At 41.0% G+C, this 20945-nt stretch overlaps 1 protein-coding gene across 1 annotated transcript in view; it reads right to left on the bottom strand.

Moving 5' to 3' along the window:
• LOC142492382 (uncharacterized) overlaps window positions 1–20945 on the bottom strand; it is a 96091-nt gene that overhangs the window by 21601 nt on the left and 53545 nt on the right. Inside the window, exons 15-24 of the mRNA XM_075595028.1 lie at window positions 19804–19996; window positions 19367–19491; window positions 18597–18797; window positions 17716–17837; window positions 11522–11750; window positions 10264–10466; window positions 5534–5683; window positions 4554–4647; window positions 3550–3690; window positions 242–387 (exon numbers count right to left, since the gene is read on the bottom strand). Of these exons, the coding sequence (XP_075451143.1) occupies window positions 242–387; window positions 3550–3690; window positions 4554–4647; window positions 5534–5683; window positions 10264–10466; window positions 11522–11750; window positions 17716–17837; window positions 18597–18797; window positions 19367–19491; window positions 19804–19996 (1604 nt within the window). The remainder of the gene's footprint in view (window positions 1–241; window positions 388–3549; window positions 3691–4553; window positions 4648–5533; window positions 5684–10263; window positions 10467–11521; window positions 11751–17715; window positions 17838–18596; window positions 18798–19366; window positions 19492–19803; window positions 19997–20945) is intronic.

Below are 20945 nucleotides of genomic sequence, written 5' to 3'. Positions count from 1 at the left end.
CCACACTGTGTTAATCCGATGGGCCATTAGTCTGTCTGCAGAAATGTCACAGAAATGTTGCAGCATTAATCGGAGATTGCCCCAGATTTTCAAAGGCAAGTGTTCGGATACTCGTGGCTGCATTTGTTAGAGTATCACAACCTGCATGAATTATGTAGGAGTGAAGAGGTTAGACCAGTGTGAGACAGTAAGAGATGTATAGTCCGGTCTCACAGTAAGCTCATTGTATTCAATGTGTTACCTTTTCTTGGGACAATATCCCTGCAGGGATTTCCCACTGGTTTGAGATATAGCTGTTAAGGACATTTGGCTTTCTAGTAATGTCCACGATGCTGGGTTTTTTTCACTTGTAGAAGCGCTTTGTTTTCTCATCTCTCTGCTTCCATCCTAAAACAATTGGCAAACTTGCTATGTAATTTGTTGTCATTAGCAAATCTAATACAATATTGGTATATTCAGGTAATACGCACAATACAGTATACACAGTACACGTTGCCTATGTTGACTGGACAGTTGTATTTTATTCAATGAATATGACTATGAAAAGAAATGGAGAAAACCAGTAAGCTCTTAATTTATATACCCCCAAAGTAACCACAATATATATATTTGCATATGAGTGTCAAAACGGAGTGCTACTGGGCATGGCAATATATAGTTAAAATCAAGGACAGAACATAGAACACAGACAGAGCCCAATGCTACTTCCAATGACACAGATACACAGTAAAGTACATATATATATATATATATATATATATATATATATATATATATATATATATATATATATATATATATAGAAACCCTGTCTTCCCATAAGAGAAGGCACAAAAGCAGCAACACTCAGATAAAGCAAAAAGACATGTATTAGCACCCCCCTGAGGAAGCACCCCCCTGAGGAAGGTTCTGCCTAGGACCGAAACGTTGGGTTTATAGTGTGCTGTTTTGTAACTGCTAATACATGTCTTTTTGCTTTATCTGAGTGTTGCTGCTTTTGTGCCTTCTCTTATGGGAAGACAGGGTTTCTATATTGATTTCTATGGAGCATGCACCTTGACTTTACATTTGTTGCTTGGAGTGCTGGCTGCTGCTTTTTGTTATATATATATATATATATATATATATAAACTAAAAACATATGGTCATTTAGTTTGATTCTTTGGCCAAAGTATCTTAAGCCTGCACATCAAATGCCAAGGTAGACCAAATCTGTGCAGGTCCTAACACAAATCAAATTCTTAATAACCTGGTTTTCTCACCCCCATCCCACTATGCTTCCAAATGGTTAAGGATCATTAATTTTCCACACACGCAGGTCCATGCATGCAGTTTGGTTGTGACAAATCTAATTCAGAGTGCTTTTCCTGGTATTATACAGGTAAATAAGAGCTGCAATCAAACTAAGAACTATGCAGCTAATCACAACAGCTTTATTATAACGTTTTCTTCCTGGTATTGTACAGGTTATTAAGAATTTGATTAGTGTTATGACCTGCACAGATTTGGTCTACCTTGGCGTTTGATGTGCAGGCTTAAGATACTTTGGCCAAAGAATCAAACTAAATGACCATATGTTTTTAGTTTAGATATATATGTACTTTACTGTGTATCTGTGTCATTGGAAGTAGCATTGGGCTCTGTCTGTGTTCTATGTTCTGTCCTTGATTTTAATTTGAAAAGAAATGTACAGAATGGCCTCACGGAAGGCTCATTATTTTCAATGTATTACCTTTTCTTCGTACCATATCCCAGTGGCGGGCTCCCACTAGTGTGAGGTACAGGTGTTATACTATGTGAAACTCCCCCAGCCTGGGCATTATTGCCCCCTAATGTTTGCATTCATGTACATAATTAGGTAGACAGTACAGGAATAAGTTGCAATCTTGAATCTATGGAGGCAATCTCACCAGCCTTCAAGTAGCGAGATACATTTAGCAAATACTGAACATTTTGACCTTAACTGAGCTATTTGAAAAACAGCAGATTACAAAGTGTTGACACATTTCTTTGGCATACCACATATGATTTACAGAGCATGAATGAAATCCCATCAAAAAGACCCCTTATCGCATGGCTTGGATATACAAAAAGGGCTTTTTGAATACGGCGAGGTGCAGATCCGTCCGGAAATGGCTCTTTCCCCATAGACGTGTGCGCTTCGCAGGTGGTAGAAAAGGAGCCGCAGAACTAGCTGCACTATCAGGGCTGGCACTATCAGGGCTGGCACTATCAGGGCTGGCACCATCAGAGCTGGCACTATCAGGGCTGGCACTATCAGGGCTGGCACTATCAGGGCTGGCACTATCAGGGCTGGCACTATCAAAGCTGCACTATCAAGGCTGGCACTATCAGGGCTGGCACTATCAGAGCTGCACTATCAAGGCTGGCACTATCAGGGCTGCACTATCAGGGCTGCACTATCAAGGCAGGCACTATCAGGGCTGCACTATCAGAGCTGGCACTATCAGGGCTGCACTATCAAGGCTGGCACTATCAGGGCTGCACTATCAAGGCTGGCACTATAAGGGCTGCACTATCAGAGCTGACACTATCAGGGCTGGCATAGTAAAAATAAAATAAACTGCTTTTATGCATCTTGCAATACCTTTAGCACCAGCCTTTAGCTGGCGCCAAAATACTGCAAGTTTTTATAGTACGATATGCTTATCACTGCTTAGTGAATAGCAGTTTCTGTCAAAAATTGTGATTTCGGTCATTTTTTGGCTTTTTTTTTGCCAGTGTTGTAGCTTGATAAAAAGCCGTTATAGTGCGATATTGCCTTGTTATCGGAGATTTGTGAATAGCAACACAGGCAATATCGCACTATAAGGGCATTTATAGTACTATAAGCCACTTATCGACGTTTAGTGAATAAGCCCCTATATCATTGACCTTGAAAAGCAATTGTTTTGTTGATGGCTTCAGAAAGTCGTTGAAACACATGCTGTTTGGTCCTGATTTTAGTCTTAGCATCTGATTGCTATGAGTCACTTTGATTTTGCTGTTGGCCCGGATTATAGTTAAATTGCAGCTCAGATTGCGGATGGCACTGATCTGATTTTGCAAGTGTAATTGAATATACTGTAGCGAGGAAAGGCTTCTGATTTCCGTAGGCTGAGTTTCCAAAGGAAGACAATAGTGGGTGAAAAGCCACTTGATAGATTGCTTCAAGGTCTGACAACAAGCATAGTTAGCAATGCTAATCCTCTACTCACCCCTTCCTTTGAAAGACTCATTGAAGGAGTCTTTCACCCTTGTGTATATATATTTATTTCTCCCTGTGCCGCTACAGTGCACATGTAGAAGAGACGTGTGAGGGGTTGATACCTCTGTACACTACAATGTAATATATGAAGAACTGTCATGTTGGCTCACTAAAAGGTAGCGAAACTTGCAAGCATTAAGAAAGGAAATTGAAGGCAATATTTACACGAGCATATATATTTCCGGATTTGCTAAATGGGACGCCACCTTTTACAAATGCCTAAGCGTTTCAGGTTACTAGGGTGGTAAATATTTTCCAACGGTGTGCTTCTGTATGCTGACCTTTATGTCCACATTCTGCGAGGAGCAACGTGTCACGTAGCAAAGCGCTGCTAGCTGAACTGAGGCTACCAAAGCATTTTTCTGGGTGACTTGACAAGCGAGGGCCACTTGCATATTCTCTATACCGGATTTACTCAGGAGCTTCAAATAAAAGAGAAAGGCAGTCAAAGTAACACATACAGTATGTCACATTTTGGCTCCCACAGCAAAAGGGGGTGCAGCCAAACCTTGTTCGATTTTAATTTGGAACAGACCAACAAGTATGTTATACACGATAAAATAGATTATTCTGCATAGCTAGTAATATACTGTATATTATCCTATGTAACCTTCTAAAAAGTTTTCTGGGCCAGTGATTTTCAATCTTTTTCATTTGCGGACCCCTAAACATTTGTAAATGGAGGTGCGGGGCAGGGACCTGTGCCTGCAAAATGTCTCTGTAAAGCGCTGCGTACAACTAGCAGCGCTATACAAGAACATGCTATTATTATTATTAGGTGTAAACCTACAGAATATCCAGATATCCCTGCAATACTACCCTATGTCAGTTTCTCTCTTTCTCCTCGGTACATTTCCCCGCTCCCCTGATTTGTGGATACCGGCTTTCTGTTTGTCTCTGAATAAATACTGTAACAAGAACCGATCTGTGGAATTATTGACTGAGGGGAAACACCTATCTTTAAAAAGCATGGCAGAGTGACAGGCCAGCACTCTGGGTTTGTGCAGCTAGTGAAGATGGCAGGGAAGTGCTTCATATTTAAATACAGAGATCAGTTGTGATTCACAAATCAGCCTGCTGCAGCAGAGTAGCCTGAAAGACTGTACTAGAATTGCCCCCCCCCCCCCCCCACATTATAAATACAGGCTACATACACACAAATAATGATGATATCATTTTAAGCAAAACTAAAAAAAAACTCCCAGCTGCTAGTAGAGTTAGTCAATAACAGGCAAAGGAATATAAACCGCAGAGCAGCTATTTGCAGTGAGAATAGTGTGTTTACCTGTAAGAAACCGTCCCTTGTTCGGAAGCTAAACTTTCCAATCTGATTATCATCAACTTCATGAATGGCTAGAAGGTGTGACGATGGCGTGTACCTATAAGAAATAGTCCGAGTCTGCCGTGAGCGTATTCATACAAGTACTGTACGTGGCCTATAAAGTCAATCATAAAGTGAATGTAAAACCAATGAAAGCAATAAATATACTAACCATGATTTTCCGCAGATGTTACCAAACGCTGCGCACATCCCAGGAACATGCGCAGGAGATCAAATATATAATTTAAATAGAAAATATGCAATCAAAATGGTTCTGAAGCAGCCAGAAAGATCATGATACTATGTAGGAAATGTGATTATCTATATCCTTTGTAAATCTGGTGATACAACCTTGTGGCAAATATAGTACAGAAACCTCCCTAATAATCAAATTAATAAAGAGTGGAAGTCTAAAAGACCCATAAAAATGACAAATAACTGAATAAACAAAATGAAATGTACTCTTGAAGCAGCGAGAGGCGCGCAAGCACGACAAAACGGTCACTGATATTAACATAAGACATAAAAACGAAAAAAAAAAAATGGCTGGCAGATAAGAACCCGCTGTCCCACCTTAAAAGCCCATTTTCCTATCTGTCTGTGAAATCCTAGACCCAGTTCGTTCCTTGAATTTTTTCATTTTTAGCATAGCCTTGTGTCTATCCCAGGCTATTTTCCAGCACATTCCTCCTTTACCTCTGCTGGGAAGTTACTCCATGAATCCACCACCCTCTCTGTGTTCCTTGCATTACATTTCCCTCGAGCCCCCCAACCCCTCGCTCTAAGGCATGGCCTCTCGTTCTGAGATCTCTCTTCCTTTACAATATGCTTCCCTCCTCCACCTTGCTAATACCCGCGATGTAGTTGGACACTGCAATAATACTGTCCCCCCTCTCCCTCTTCTCTATAGGACCCTTGAGACACAGATCACTACTCAGACTCACCTGTCCACGCTGCTATCATCCTCTAGAAGAGCAGTGATGAACATGGGTGGCGGCTCCTGCCCCTTGTGAGATGCAAACTCAAAATGTACTGGCCTCAGGTACAGGTGGAACTCATTAAATCCCATCTCTTCAGCAAAAACCTTATAGGTTCTAAAAAAACACACCAATTTATAGGAAACAATATATATTTATCATTTCTGTTACATACAATTTTCATGAATACTATGATGGCTATACATGCATTTACTCTGTCACAGCCTGGCAAAGCTAGCTTATTAATCATTCCCACTGGGCATAGAACAAGGCAAGCCTTATTTTAAAAAAAAAATCTGAATATAAGTGAAGATTTTAGGTCAATTCAAACATACAATTTATTTATTTATAAAATGTTTTACCAGGAAGTAAGTAGTAGAAGGAACACAGGGCACAATGGATTTCTGCAAATCTAAACTCATTTATTGAGCCAACACAGCGTTTCGACCTCAAAGGTCTTTATCAAGTGACATAGTGGTACCACCCCCCCCCCCCCCGCGCGCGGAGCTGTGTCGGCGTCGGGTGGGGAAGTGAGGCGCTGCTGAGGGACGGTGTGGTGGGGCAGAGGCGGCTGTCGTCGGCAGCGGTTCCCCCCCCGCACGGAGCTGTCCCCCCCCCCCAGGATCTGTGTCGGCAGCGGGTGGGGAGGAGGTGAGGCACTTCTCAGAGAGGGTGGTGGGGCAGAGGCGGCTGTCGGCGGAAGTGGTGTTGTCCTTCCCCCCGCGAGGAGCTGTGTCGGCGACAGGTGGGGAGGAGGTGAGGCACTGCTGACAGAGGGTGAGGGGTGGTGGCTGTGTTGTGTGTGTTGGCGGGTGTGAGCGGAGGAGGCTGCTCACGGTGTGCGGTGATGGTCAGAGGCGCACGCGGTCACGTGTGAGGAGGCTGTGAGTGTGCGTGTGTCTCTTCTCCCTGCCTGGCCCGCAGGCCAATGAGCTGTCGAGCAGAAACACACACACAAACATTATTTCAGTCTTATATATATAGAAGATAGTGGGGACCTACTTGAACAATTACAATCTATCACCTGGCAAAGAGGTTATATTTGGGTGACCATAGATATAACATCTCTGTATACGAGCATTGCACATGAGCAAGGGATGTCAGCTGTCAACTCTTATCTTAACCACTCTTCTTTATCACTCACACAAAGCACTTTCATTTCAGATGCTATTTATTTTCTTCTCACTCACAATTATTTTTTGTTTGATGGGGCTTTGTATCTCCAAACACGTGAAACTGCTATGGGCACAAGTTTTGCCCCCTCCCATGCGAACCTTTTTTTACGTTGGTGGGAGTCGGTCCACGTGTTTGGAGATGGAAACCCTTATAGACATTTTATCACTTTTTATAAGAGGTATGTCGACGATTTGATTTTTATCTGGGAGGGTGATGTTGACACTTTCATTTCCTTTATTAATTATCTTAATCACAATAATTTAAATTTAAAATTCACACACAATTATGATTATCACCACATTCACTATTTAGATTTATTGTTATTCATTAACATGGACATGGACATCGGTTCAGATGTGTACCGAAAACCCAACTCACGCAACACATATCTGAGAGCTGACAGCTGCCATCCCAAGTCCCTTATTAAAGGTATACCCAAGGGACAATGAATTACATTAAAAAGGATATGCTCTACCGAAGAGGATTTCATTAAGCAATCCAAAGACCTTTTGGCCAGATTTGAAGACCGAGGGTACTCACAAAGGGCCCTCTGAAGATCATTGGAGGAAGTGACCAATATGACAAGGACAGATTTGCTGAACCAAAAAAGAAAGAATAAAGATGGCTGTGGCAATCAAATTCCATTATTTATCTCCCAACATAATGTACAATCTAATCAGATTAGAACAATTATAAAAAAAACATTGGGGTGTTCTTTCAACTGACCCCCTGTTAAAAAGGATATATGCTGAAGGCCCCCGCTTTGCCTTTAGAAAAGCTAAAAACATTGCCAATTTTGTTTCTCCAAGTCTGTTCACCTCAGTAACTAACATAAGACATAAGACATAGAAGTTTACCGATGGGAAGCTATAGATGTAGCAAGTGTAAATCTTGTAAACATATGACTCCAGGATCTAGCTTTTGTTCAATAAGCATGAGATTAGAATTTCATATTCGATCGTTCATCAACTGCAATACCACATTTGTGGTCTATTTATTAGGATGCAAATGTGGTAAACAATATGTAGGTCGCACTACACGTGCGTTAAAAATTCGCATTATGGAACATTTAAGACTCATAAGGAAAGGGGACCTCACACACCTCTCGCAACATTTCACACATTGTAGAAAAGGAAATGTTGACACCTGTTCCTTCATGGGAATAGAGCATGTTCCGAATCCAGTTAGAGGCGGTGACAGGAATAAACTGCTTGATCAGCGGGAATTATACTGGATTTTCACTTTAAACACAAGAGCACCCAATGGTCTTAATACTGATTGGGACCTTGGTTCTTTTTTACAATAAAGTTGTTATATATATATATATGCCGCTCTTGTAACTATACTTATAAAAAAGAATATATATAATAAAAAAGAGCAAAGAAGTTAAAAACGTTTTTCCCTTTATTATCCAGTGTGATTTATATACTGATCAAATTATCCAGTGTGATTCATATACTGATCAAATTCAGTTATGTCCTTGTCTATGGTATACTATCTCCTTTTTTCTACCTTTACCATTTTTCAATGCTATCCTTCACAAATTTATTTTTTTGATCAGCTTAGAATTTGTTGCTAATATACATATTTGTATTCTTTATGTTTTACCTTAAAATGTTTTTTATGCATTTATGTTTATTTACTGCATTAATCCTGGTTTTTCCTGCGTAGAATACTATTATAATATATGATTCACATATTACTGATTAAATGTAAAATAGGATAATATTCATTTATTTGTTTATTTTTCTTTAGTATTTATGTGCAGTGTATGTATTATCACAGGAAAATCTATTCTTTGGGGGTTGTATATAGTTATCCTAGGATCAATTTATGTTAACACCTTTAAAGAACGTCACCCCCATCTCACTTGCAATTGGTTATATAAAACTCATGGAGTCTCTACAAGAACAAGTGTTGTTTAAACGACTTTTTAATGGTTTCAATATGTTTTTCTTTAACCAAAATTATACATTAAAAAAATGGTTAGAAACAGACACCATTCGATCTTTGTCTGCATAAACATATGGATTCTTTTATTATTAATGTTATGTTTGTATTTTTATTTGTACTATAGATCGCATAGGTGTCTCAGAAATGAACAATGTTTTCCTTTGCTTGGCGACTTTGTTGTTGTTTGTTTTGTAAAACTTAAATAAAGTTTTCATATTGTGTTGATGTTCCGTCCGTGCGTGATGACGTCACCAACCCCGCGTCAGTCCCGGAAGTGATTTGGAGGGTGGAGATGGCGCTCACTGAGGGTACAAAAGTCGATAGGTATGTAATCTTGTAGACACCTTGAGAAAGACCAACGGTCGAAACGCGTTGGTGAGGGGCCCTTTAGACTCCCTCCATGTAGTTGTTTTATATTTTGAAACCAATAAATCATTTTTTATGGGCACGCACTTGAGTTAACCTTTTATTCACCGTGCATCAGCAAGGTAGTGCTTTGTTTTCCATTCCCTTCATCTGCTGGGGCTGGGACTAAATTGCATACAGCACTTGATGCATGCTAGTGAATACCAGCTAGAGACAGACAAAACTGTCAGCAATCAAAGCAGTGTAACTGTCAGCAATCAAAGCAGTGAAATTGTAGTGATACCAATAGATCAATAATAAACTAGTACAAAGTTAAAAATAGGACAATCTTACGTGTTTCGTAGCGCTAAACGCCACTTCATCAGGGTATTTATTATACCAGTCAGCTATTATTTGTAATCTCTGATGACATGGCGTTTAGCCATCTACCTGTTGATGACAACTTTATTTCCCTGTGGTCCATATCAGCTGACTGGTAACCCGTGTCCATATCCATGATGTGCTTGTGATTATTGTCTTTGATGTACGCAGATTACTTACCTGTTTACATTTTATATTTAATTTAATACATTCTTCACTATGAGCGTTTCTGCGCTGTCTCTTTATGTTTTTTTCTTCTCTAGTGTTAGGGGGTGCTGAGCCACCCCCTTTTTGACCATAGCTGCGGACGCTCTCTTCCTCGCCCTTGTACACGGTTTTGTATAATATATTTCTTATCCTAATAATTATTTGTTAATCACGTATGGGTGTATGAGATATGTAGGTTAGTGTTAGTTACACCTTCCTATTTTGCGATTGGTTGTATCACTTAATGGTAGCAGTAGCGCACTTGTTCTATTTTTTTTATGATGACAAGTGCAAGGTTACAAATACATGGTTACATTAAGTGAGCAGGGTTATACGTTATATACAAGACATTGCATGAACAGTAAGAGATAATATATTATAGGCGTATGTAACAGTTTAACTACAGAATAAGTAGTGCTATACTTTAAGCATGCACACGGGCCATATTAACTAAGCAGCGCTATGCTGGAAGACACCACGTAACAATCTATTCAAGTAAATGGTCCATAATGTGTCTTCTGGAGTAGCCCTGCTTAGTATATATCCTTTCCATGGGAGAGCATATTGATGGTTTGTGGTTTTTACAGACTTGGTTATTAAGATGGTATAAATAACAGCTCATTGCATCCTCTGACCTGGATAGCAGTGCGGTTTCTGATGAAGTCTCAATCAATCGATGGCGAAGAGTGATGAGCTCAAGGGTCTTGCAAAATGTGTCCAGGATAAATACTTGTCTCCCTCTGCCTTGCTTCTTGTCTTCCTCTGCTGCTGACTCCAAGGTAGACAGACAGATATCTTTTACCATTACTGGATCTTCCACCAGCACCTCTTCAAACAACTAGATCAGAAAGAAGCGATAAAAGCAGTGAAGTGTTTAACATGCCGAAGCAATGGTTTATTCTTAACTGTAAGACGGAAAGAGTTCAATAACAATATAAAATTACACGACTCTCAGACAGACATGTCAAAGTTAGCAGGAGATCCCTGTCAGTTAAAACAAATAGACACAGTGAAGCAGGAAAGGAAACTACTGTAGGAAATCGTGAATAAGTTACACGAGAGGCGGACTGGGGCTTGATAGGGTACAAAGCAGAGGAATGAAAAATAAAGTCATACACCCTCATTCACTAAACAATATTAGCTAACTGCATTGGTTATACCCACTCATTTAAATGCCCATTAACAAGCCCGAACAGCGGCCATTTACTTAATTAATCCATACTACCTAACCTCTGTTATCCTATTTAACGTGACGCTAAAGCAGTTGCGGAAAATAGAGAAGGGACACAATGAATCTGATAAGCAGGCTCCTCCACATAGAATGATGCACAGATGTAAAGATAACAACATGTCTGGAGTAGATCCAGTTGTGACATGCACCCTGTACATCTAAAGCAGAAAAGGAGCCTTTCGAAGACAACTGTTAGAAGCCGAATAATGAGATTGTACCTTAATGGGATTCTCAGGTTAAATATGAGAGGGAATAAAGACAGAGGTTGCATTTGGGTAGAAGTCTTCAGTAACAGAGAGCAAGTTGGTTTTGTCAACAATTTGGCCAAAAGGTACAGAATGCTACCGGAAAGTTTAAAAGAAAAAATGGGCCACAGTCCTATTAAACTTAGTTTGCAGCCAAAGGTAAAAATAAAATGGCACTTTAAATTGGTTGTTTGAAAGATGGTCAAAAGTTTGGGGAAAATTAGTTGAAGCAATTTAATGGTTCAACATCTCAGTGGCTTACCTTTAAATCTGATTTACTGTTCATGACTCTTTACATTAATTTTTCTGGTTACAATATCAAGCCTCTGTATAAGGCAATGCATGTTATTACTGATGTCTACAAAACATATTCGCGTAATTCCGAATATTCTATACTACAGGTCCAGTTAAACGTACATCTTTCCCAACACTTTCATTGTAGGATGACTGTGGATCTCTCATGGCCAGCCATTCATCCAGTGCTAACGTCAGGACTTGCTTTTCCAGACTGGCGGCCTGCCTTGCTGTTTTTGATCGGGAGATGTGGTAAAACTCTTGATAGATGTGCTCCAAAGTCTTTGAGATCAGGTAAGCCAGTCCCAGGGAAGGGTGAAACTCCAAAAGATGAACATTCTTTAAAGCAGGACTTGGAGAAAAATAAAAAGTAACAACTATTGTTTAACATAACAATATATAGACAATGTTTACCATAAATCATGAAATTATGGGTGTGCTGAGTTTAGAATTTCTATTATTGATGCAGAGATCATAAAAGTATGGATGTGCTGAACTTAGAACCTCAGTTCAGGACCATTTCCTGCACCCTCATTGTGTCCTCCCTCTGTTCTGACAATAGCTGATGTACTGTCTCTGCAGCAGTAATTGAAGCATAAAAGGTCTATATGACATGGCACATGAAAACGTGAACAGAAAGAACAGAGAAAGAACAGAGAAAGAATAGAGAGATAATGAATACAACGGTGGAAAATAAATAATGAAGTAAATGGGATAAGAAGAAGAGCAGATCATACCTCCTTCCAGGAGATCAAAACGAAGAGAAAAAAGTATCCTGAGAATATGCCCTCAAAAACATACCCTTTAATTGACATAGATTAGTCATATATGTAATTGAACCACACCTGGTAACATTTCATAAATTGCATATAATAGATATACTTTTAAATAAATAAAGCTAAACACATCAATGACATAAATTCAAGCTCCACACAATGTAACCTGCTGATCTACACTCGTATTCAACTGTTAATTTGCACGAAGAGATAAAGTACATAAAGAAACTTTATAATAATTGGTAATGGTTTGCAAACTGAAAGGGAACAGCCGTTCCCTTTTAAAAGACACTACATATTTCCCTACCTACCTCACTGCAGTACCATAGTACATAAAGATCTCCATAGAGAATCCAAACTCCCCTCATATAACTGGGGAAAGAATTCATGTTCATGCCTCCACAAAGATCCATGCGATAGGTGAGGGCAAGGTTCTAACAATCAATAGGTAGAGCAGTCAACGGAAAGCCAATACTTAGCATAACGTGAGCGTTTGTGGTATTCCGCTGGTAGCAATAGTCCATGCCTGGTCTACAAAAGCTCCGCACTCAGTTGCAGGGTCTTTAAACGTAGCTGTGTCTGTCCCAGTAAAAAATTGAGCATCCTGATGGTAACTGTGCTCCACATCACGTCATCACAGACCTCATGGAAAGCTTGAACAGCATTGCGAGCAGCTTCCCAGGCGGCATCTCGGACAATTCACAGTTTAATAACAGTGTCCCAGCACTCCGCTCCTGCTCAGAGATGCTAACACCCAACACAGGTTTTGTACATGCGTACTTCTTCTGGGGTAAAGGTCATCTGAACCGAATGTGCTTTTTATAGTCATAAGAGGATGTGCCATGGAGCTTTATTCAGTGCTGAAAATGGGATTTTTGACCTGGCGGTATGGCTAAATCCATCAATGTTATTAACCTCCCTTCTTCCCCCAATAAAACTCATGTCGATCTCCACCTGTTATATAATTTAAACTGTGAAACATTCAAAATAAATCAAACTTACAAAAAACAATTGTAAGAAATAAAAATAAACATCTGATATCACTTACTGTATCAGCACAAAACCAAACGGCTTTAAGTTTACAAAGAGGTAGAAACATTTTTCAATAGAAAATTAAAAAAAAATAATATTCCTAAAACTGAAATACATTATAAAAATCACACCTTTTCGTTTTTTACGACGTGCACTTTCTTCAGAGCCGGCGCCTTCCCAGAAGAACCCAAGACTTAACATAAACTTCTGGATCGAAGAGAAAAAGAGGTGGCCCAACCTAGTTCATAAAAAGTACGTTCCGTAGGTGTTTCACGTTATGACTTGCACGTTGTGGTGACATGGATGAATTCATTCCACTGAAACTCCTCTAACACTGCAGTGGAAACTCGCATTGAATAAACTGATTCAATGATTGTTTTAAGATCCCCGCGTATCTTAATTATTTTACTATCTTTACATTCCCTGAAAGCTCGCAGTGTATGTCTTCCATGCAATCCAAAGTTCTCTGACAATTCTTCTGTTTCATTGTCCCAGTCTGTAAAATTCGAATTCAGCGGCCAATCTTCAAAGGTATCGAGGTTGTCTGATTTAGTGTTTCACACTTTTCTTTGCCTACTAATGACGGAGTAAATTGTCTGGATTCCATATTCATAATTCATTTAATATTCATAATCAAACTTTTTAAAAATGGATTCCTGTTGATGGTGGGAACTTGACCAATATGAAGTAAAACATTACCAAACTTCCTTTTTCCAACCGCTTCTTGTGCTTTGACGTAGAACTGGCCTGGTTTTTCGGTCTTACATTCTAAGGCTGCGTCCATAGATGGACCAGCCGTGCTGAGGCGTGCGGACGCTCCGTGCTGAGCCCCTGCATCCTCAATGAGGATGCCTTGAAAGGGGGCTCACGCGAGCGTCCGCAGGCGTGCTGACGAGTTGGAGGTTTCAGCCGAGCGCCAAGCTGTTTTTCAGCGCGCTGTCGGCTGAAAACCTCCAATCACAGCACAGCAGCGTCAACGTCACGGCGCTGTGACGTCGGCGCCGTGACATTGACATCAGTGCGTCGCGGGCGATTGGCCCAGCGACGTCACTGTCCCGCCTCCAACCACCTCCCCCCGGTTCCCCCCGCGCACGCTGGCTCGCCTGCAAGTCCGTGCAATCGCGCTGACTGAAGCAGGCGAGCCTCAGCTTTAGCGCGCCTCCCCTCTCCCCACACCTCTATGGCCCGGGCCTAACACCATTAACGTTCAATTTATTTCTGAGCGAGCCTTAGGCAGCCAAACTACATTTTTGACTTTGTAATTCCAAACAAAGTTCAGAAAGCTCCAATAAAACATTGTACAACAGACCTACACTTTCAACGAATGCAGACAATTTAAAAACCTTCTTTACACCTTGATATTTGGTTCTTTCCGTGCTTACTCTAGAAGTATCAGAACTTGCATTGCTGAAATATTCCATAGAGCAGGGGTGCGCTAAGTGGGGGTGCACCCTCCGGCATTATTCACCGCACTATCAACCGAGACCCTGCAGAGGTACATCTCTTATATTGACTTCGAGCTGATTTTTAAAAAAATCACATTTATGTAAAGCATACAGTTAGTTACTTTGCAATACGCTGATTTTAGTATTCTGTCTTTTGTTTAGAAATGTGTTAGGTTTTTAGGAAATGATCATTTTATGTTAAGTGTATACGGTTTTTTTATTAGGTTTTTATAACTTTATAACTGACATATATAGTATATGTGTTAGATATAGCTCATTTGTTACATACTATTATTAAGTAGATATATATGAGAACATGAATATTTAAGTGGGGGTGAATGCGTAATGACACAAAGTAGGAGGTTGCGTATGTGTGTGAGATGCTGGGTAAGGTGAGATGGTGTGTGTGTGAGAGAGATGGTGTGTGTGTGTGTGTGTGTGTGTGTGTGTGTGTGTGTGTGTGTGTGTGTGTGTGTGTGTGTGTGTGTGTGTGTGTGTGTGTGATGGTGTGTGAGAGGGATGGTGTGTGTGTGAGATGCTGGGTAAGGTGAGATGGTGTGTGAGAGAGATGGTTTGTGCGTGTGTGTGATGGTGTGTGAGAGTGATGGTGTGTGTGAGATGCTGGGTAAGGTGAGATGGTGTGTGTGTGAGAGTGATGGTGTGTGTGGGGGGGGGGATGCTGGGTATGTGTGAGAGAGATGGGGTGTGTGTGTGTGTGTGTGTGTGTGTGTGTGTGTGTGTGTGTGTGTGTGTGTGTGTGTGTGTGTGTGTGTGTGTGTGTGTGTGTGTGTGTGATGGTGCGTGAGAGTGATGGTGTGTGTGTGAGATGATGGGTAAGATGAGATGGTGTGTGTGTGTGTGTGTGTGTGAGAGAGATGGTGCGTGAGAGTGATGGTGTGTGTGTGAGATGCTGGGTACGTGTGAGATGGTGTGTGTGTGTGTGTGATGGTGTGTGTGTGTGGGGGATGCTGGGTATGTGTGAGATGGTGTGTGTGTGATGGTGCGCGAGAGTGATGATTTGTGTGTGTGATGGTGTGTGTGGGGGATGCTGGGTATGTGTGAGATGGTGTGTGTGATGGTGCGTGAGAGTGATGGTGTGTGGGGGATGCTGGGTATGTGTGAGATGGTGTGTGTGTGATGGTGCGTGAGAGTGATGGTGTGTATGTGAAGGTGTGTGTATGGGGGATGCTGGGTATGTGTGAGATGGTGCGTGTGTGATGGTGAGTGATGGTGTGTGTGTGTGATGGTGTGTGTTGGGGTTGCTGGGTACGTGTGAGATGGTGTGTGTGTGATGGTGTGTGTGGGGGTTGCTGGGTACGTGTGAGATGGTGTGTGTATGAGAGAGATGGTGTGTGTGTGAGATGCTGGGTAAGTTGAGATGGTGTGTGTGTGTGTGAGAGAGATGGTGTGTGTGTGATGGTGTGTGAGAGTGATGGTGTGTGTGTGTGTGAAGGTGTGTATGGGAGTTGCTGGGTACGTGTGTGATGGTGTGTGTGTGAGAGAGAGATGGTGCGTGTGATGGTGCGTGAGAGTGATGGTGTGTGTGTGTGTGTGTGTGTGTGTGTGTGTGTGTGTGTGTGTGTGTGTGTGTGTGTGTGTGTGTGTGTGTGTGAAGGTGTGTGTATGGGGGTTGCTGGGTATGTGTGAGATGCTGGTCCAGTTGCCTGGTGAACCTTGAATTAATTCCTTGAAAGGTGAAGATACTGAGGGGTCTGCTGAAAAGTCAGTTAAAAACAGGACTCATACACACAGACGTATAAATTGACATGAATATGAGCAGTTGTAAATAAATGGTTTAAAATGCAAAGAGTTCCCTCTGCCTCTCCTTGTGGATTACGGTGTAGGTGTCCTGCCTCTTACCGAGTGAATATGAGTGGGTTTTGGAACAGTGGAGGGGGAGACTACATATTATTTTCTTATATACTGCAGACAGTTTACACAGGACAGTACATCGGTTTTTCAGGCATAATGAGTAGAGCTTATAATCTAATGTTGGTGTCTGAGGCAAAGTGACTCGCACACAATCACAAGTAACTCACAATGGGATTTGGACCAGGCTCTGCTGCTTCAAACTCAGTGTCACTGTTATCAGAGTCAGCGCCTGGACTCACTGAGCCACGCTTTTATATATAACGAGGAATAATGTGGAAACATTTGGAGAATCTGACCAATAATACATCTCCATAAAATGTATTATCATGACAGAGAATACCCACATGCTCCCTACTGACAAGAGATAATGTTTTATTATATGAAATGTATCAACCTATGCAATTTTCATATCACTTGCATTTTTTAACCAACAAGAGGTAGAGTTAGTGGCTGGTAATCTAGAACTGCATTATATACCCCTACAATAAAGTGATATTTTTTTATAAGTATTCTGTTTTTCTATTTAACTTACTTATAACTGGAATGCAGCTCTATCTCTGAATTTTCTTTATATAGAACAAAGGTACTCTGACTAAAGCATTTGGTCTCATCATTTCATGACACAACTAATATAAGTATAGTCATGATGTACAGTATACCATTAGGTTTATCCATACATTAAGTCTCAAAATTGTGAATGGGCATGGGTGTAAAATCCAGTGAATGTGATTGGTTAAAGATACAACACGGGAGATCCATCTCCTAACTATTAAGAAATCCTAGAAATAAATGATAGACAGTGTTCGACAAACCTATACATTTGCTCGCCCCGGGCGAGTGGATTTAACCCCTGGGCGAGTAAATATTGGCCCAAGCAGCACACGTTTGGTACTAGGTGGCGAGTAGATTTTTTTGTGTGGCGAGTAGATTTTTTGGTGATTTGTCAACCACTGATGATAGATATCAATTATAATATCCTGATACAGCATGCGAGGCAGCTTTATGGATCTCAAAGATACCAGGTTATGATATGAGTGTCTTTCCAAATCTCTGAATGACCCAACACGAAGGATTCTGACTCCCCTGTTGCACTGTATTCTGTTCAGCACTGCTGGACAGACATGCACTACTGTAGTAGAGTTTAGGTCAAAACTAAAGCTGATCCAGTGTGTAGAAAGTTAAAAGGACTTACCAACTGGTGTTAAGTGAAACAAGTGGGTAAGAAATTACATTAGGAAGAAGTCCAAATTCATAAACACCTCCCTTTTGACCATCTCGGCATATCTTCTGGATAAACTCCCTTTGACTGTCGATCTGTATAAATTAATAAACTATATTTGTTTTTGCTTAAAAAAAAAACTCCATTCCCATTAAAGATGATATAGACATGAAAATCAAAGCATTTTACTTGTAACCAGCTCTCTGATGAAAGCGTGTATACTGCATTACAATGAAGCGTCAGATGCAGGCACAGGCAGCATTGAATTAGCATAGGATAATGACAAAAGAGCTGCTTGGTCAATCCCTTCATTGTCCGTGGAATTGAGTGGCATGTCTACTTCTTTGTGATTGTATGGGGATTTACATTCAACTGTGATAGTGCCAATCGGGCATTACCCCATGTAAACTTCCAAGTCAATGCACTTCAATATGTGTGTGCCACTTACACTCCTCCCTAACTGCTCCTTACATCCCCTCCCCATATTGGGACACAATTAATGCCTTTATAAATCTATGTTAAGAGATGTTTTAAATAACACTCCTTTAACATTTTGACGCCTCTAGTGTTATTTTCTGAACCTTTACGCTCAAACAAGGGGTTTTGAATGGTTTACGGGCCCTCCAGCAGCAAAGGGAATAGGATGGAAAGGGTTATAATTGTATTCAGGAAAACTGAGAATGATGACATCTTTTGGTGAAGACCCCTGGACTGATAACTCCAAATGGCAGGATTTTTCTAATGGAGCTTTTCATTTTTCATTGAATTAGGCTGGTTGCCAGCAAATACGCGCTTATGAATACTGGATGCTCTGGTATGTAGCAGTAATAAGCATGTGGCATTAGTTTGTGTACCTGGCTGTTCAATACATTTCTCACAAGCTGCAGATGAAGCCTCAGGCACTGGCACTCATCCTTGTAAGCCTTCAGAAAGTAATCAGAGCCGACGTCAAAGCGCGGGCGCCTGAACATGATGTCGGTGATTACTTGTGCCAAAGCAAATCTTTCTTCTGGGTCAAGGACATGCTGGTAGGCTTCATAGTAACTGTCAACAAGCTAAATGAAGGGGTTGAAGAAGACATATTTAAATTGTCCTAGAAGACATCATATAACAGAGATGGCTGCCAGTAGATATGGCTCCCATACACATTTTGTTAAGTGCTGAAAGAAATTCTAAAACAGGATGTAGATTGCTTTTCTGTAAGGTATTGTATTCATTATATCTTTTTATTGTGGGTTATGCCATGGTGAAGGGATCCGATGAAGTACTGATGCGAAAGCCCGGCTGGGCAAGGGTTGGCATCCTAAGGCCGCGCCTATAGTGCCGTCGATGGCGACACGATGGGTGACGTCACCCCGTCGTCGTCGCCACAGGCGAAAGTTATATTTCGCCGGGCGTCGTCGTCACGGGTTTCCTGTATTTTGATTGGTTTAAGGGCTGTCCCATGAGGCAACAGCCCTTGAAAAATCAAATTTTGACGGCTACCAGTTTTCGCTCCGTCGCATTGGCGCTGTCGCGCTTACTATAAGCGCACGCGGCGGGAATGCATTTGTTTTCGGGTGACGTCGCATCGCTGTCACTATAAACGCGGCCTAAGGAATTAAGCCTAAAATATTCCTCTTACCTGTTGTTTGTTTTCTAACAGAGCAGCTTCCCAAGTCCACAGGTCCAGCAGCACTGCAAAGCGATCCACGTTGACATGCGCCCAGAGATCCATGTCACTCGATGCATGTTTGGTTGACTTCAAACCTTCAAGAACAGACATAAGGGCAAAGTTTAGACAAACGTCAGGCAGAAAGCGATTGGTTCTTGGATAGCAGTTTCAATACAGAAATACACGTGGCAGGTGTGTACAAAAACACATTTGTGTGTGAAGCTAATTTCAACCACTTTGCATGCTAATACTTAAACAAAACTGCACAGTAAATATAACCCTAAAACTGAAAAGACATAGGCATAACACAAAGGTATACCTAATATCACAGTGATTTTATAACGTAAGGCTATGAAGAAACTCCGCAGAATCATAGATCTGCTCTTCTCGACTGCTAGGTGGCTTACTCTGATCTCTCTCAATGAAGTGGGTAGTCACAAGCAGTAGCTGTCCTTGTAGCTCCTGTAGATCTTTCAGAGCAACGTCGTACATGATGAATGCCCCTCTCTGATCCTGAGTGTGAAGGATCCCATCCTCCACGGTGTAAAAGTCGTTGTGATTTTCCACCTCTGAGAACTCCATAAAATGTGCACTCTGCACCTGGGGGTGAATGTACCGAATTACAGAGAGCATCAAAGTAAATATACTGGCAGAGATTATTGTAATGTAATGCTATGAATAGGGTCGATCGATGGAGAGGCCAGCAATACAATGCAGGCCTGTCAAGCAGCTGTTTATTAACAATAGCATGTTTTATTTTTTAAAGGATTAATTTATTTGTACTGTTTTTCAAGAAGATGTGTAATATTGTTGAATTTCTGACCCTTTTAGTCCAAGTGGAAATAACAGCATTTCCAGCTAGGAGTAAGATGTAACATATGAATGTTCCTCCATTGTAATGTCAAATTGTATTGCATTTTCTGGCATAGGCCCCCTGATTAATCCACTGTGTTAATCTGAACCAGGTTTAGGTCGTATATTAAGTTTGACCTTTTACCTCTCTTTGGCCCTTAATCAATCATCGTTTCATTTCTCTGACTAACTCCTCTGTTCAATATAGTGGGTTGACTAACAATAAATCAATTTCCATTGAAGTTAATGGTAGCGGATGCATAGTTAACAGTGTGTTATCCCACTTCTCACTATGTTAAATAGAAGAGTCAGTGTTCAGGCAGCCATTTATATATATATATATATATATATATATATATATATATATATATATATAGCAGTGGAAGTGCTGTGTGCTGGGTGATAATGGTGAAAGGCGGGGTTGCAGACCTGCCTAAGACATGCAGATGAGCATACAGTTGTATTTACATTTGCATATTTGCTTTGCTGTGGAGGGTTTCTGTCACTTTTTTTACTCACCATAACTTAACTCAGTATGGTAAACCCCATCCTTTGGCTTCTCTGCATACCCAGTTTACCAACCCCACACTGATGAGACCCATAAAGGTCAAAACAGCTCTGCCTTTTGGCTAAGATCAAGGCGATATGAGTGCTCCTCTTGACCTGCACAGCTATGACCAAATGCAGTACCATCCTA

Source organism: Ascaphus truei, chromosome 4, assembly GCF_040206685.1.
Source record: "Ascaphus truei isolate aAscTru1 chromosome 4, aAscTru1.hap1, whole genome shotgun sequence".
Taxonomy (NCBI): Eukaryota; Metazoa; Chordata; class Amphibia; order Anura; family Ascaphidae; genus Ascaphus; species Ascaphus truei.
This window is presented reverse-complemented; position numbering and strand designations above follow the sequence as displayed.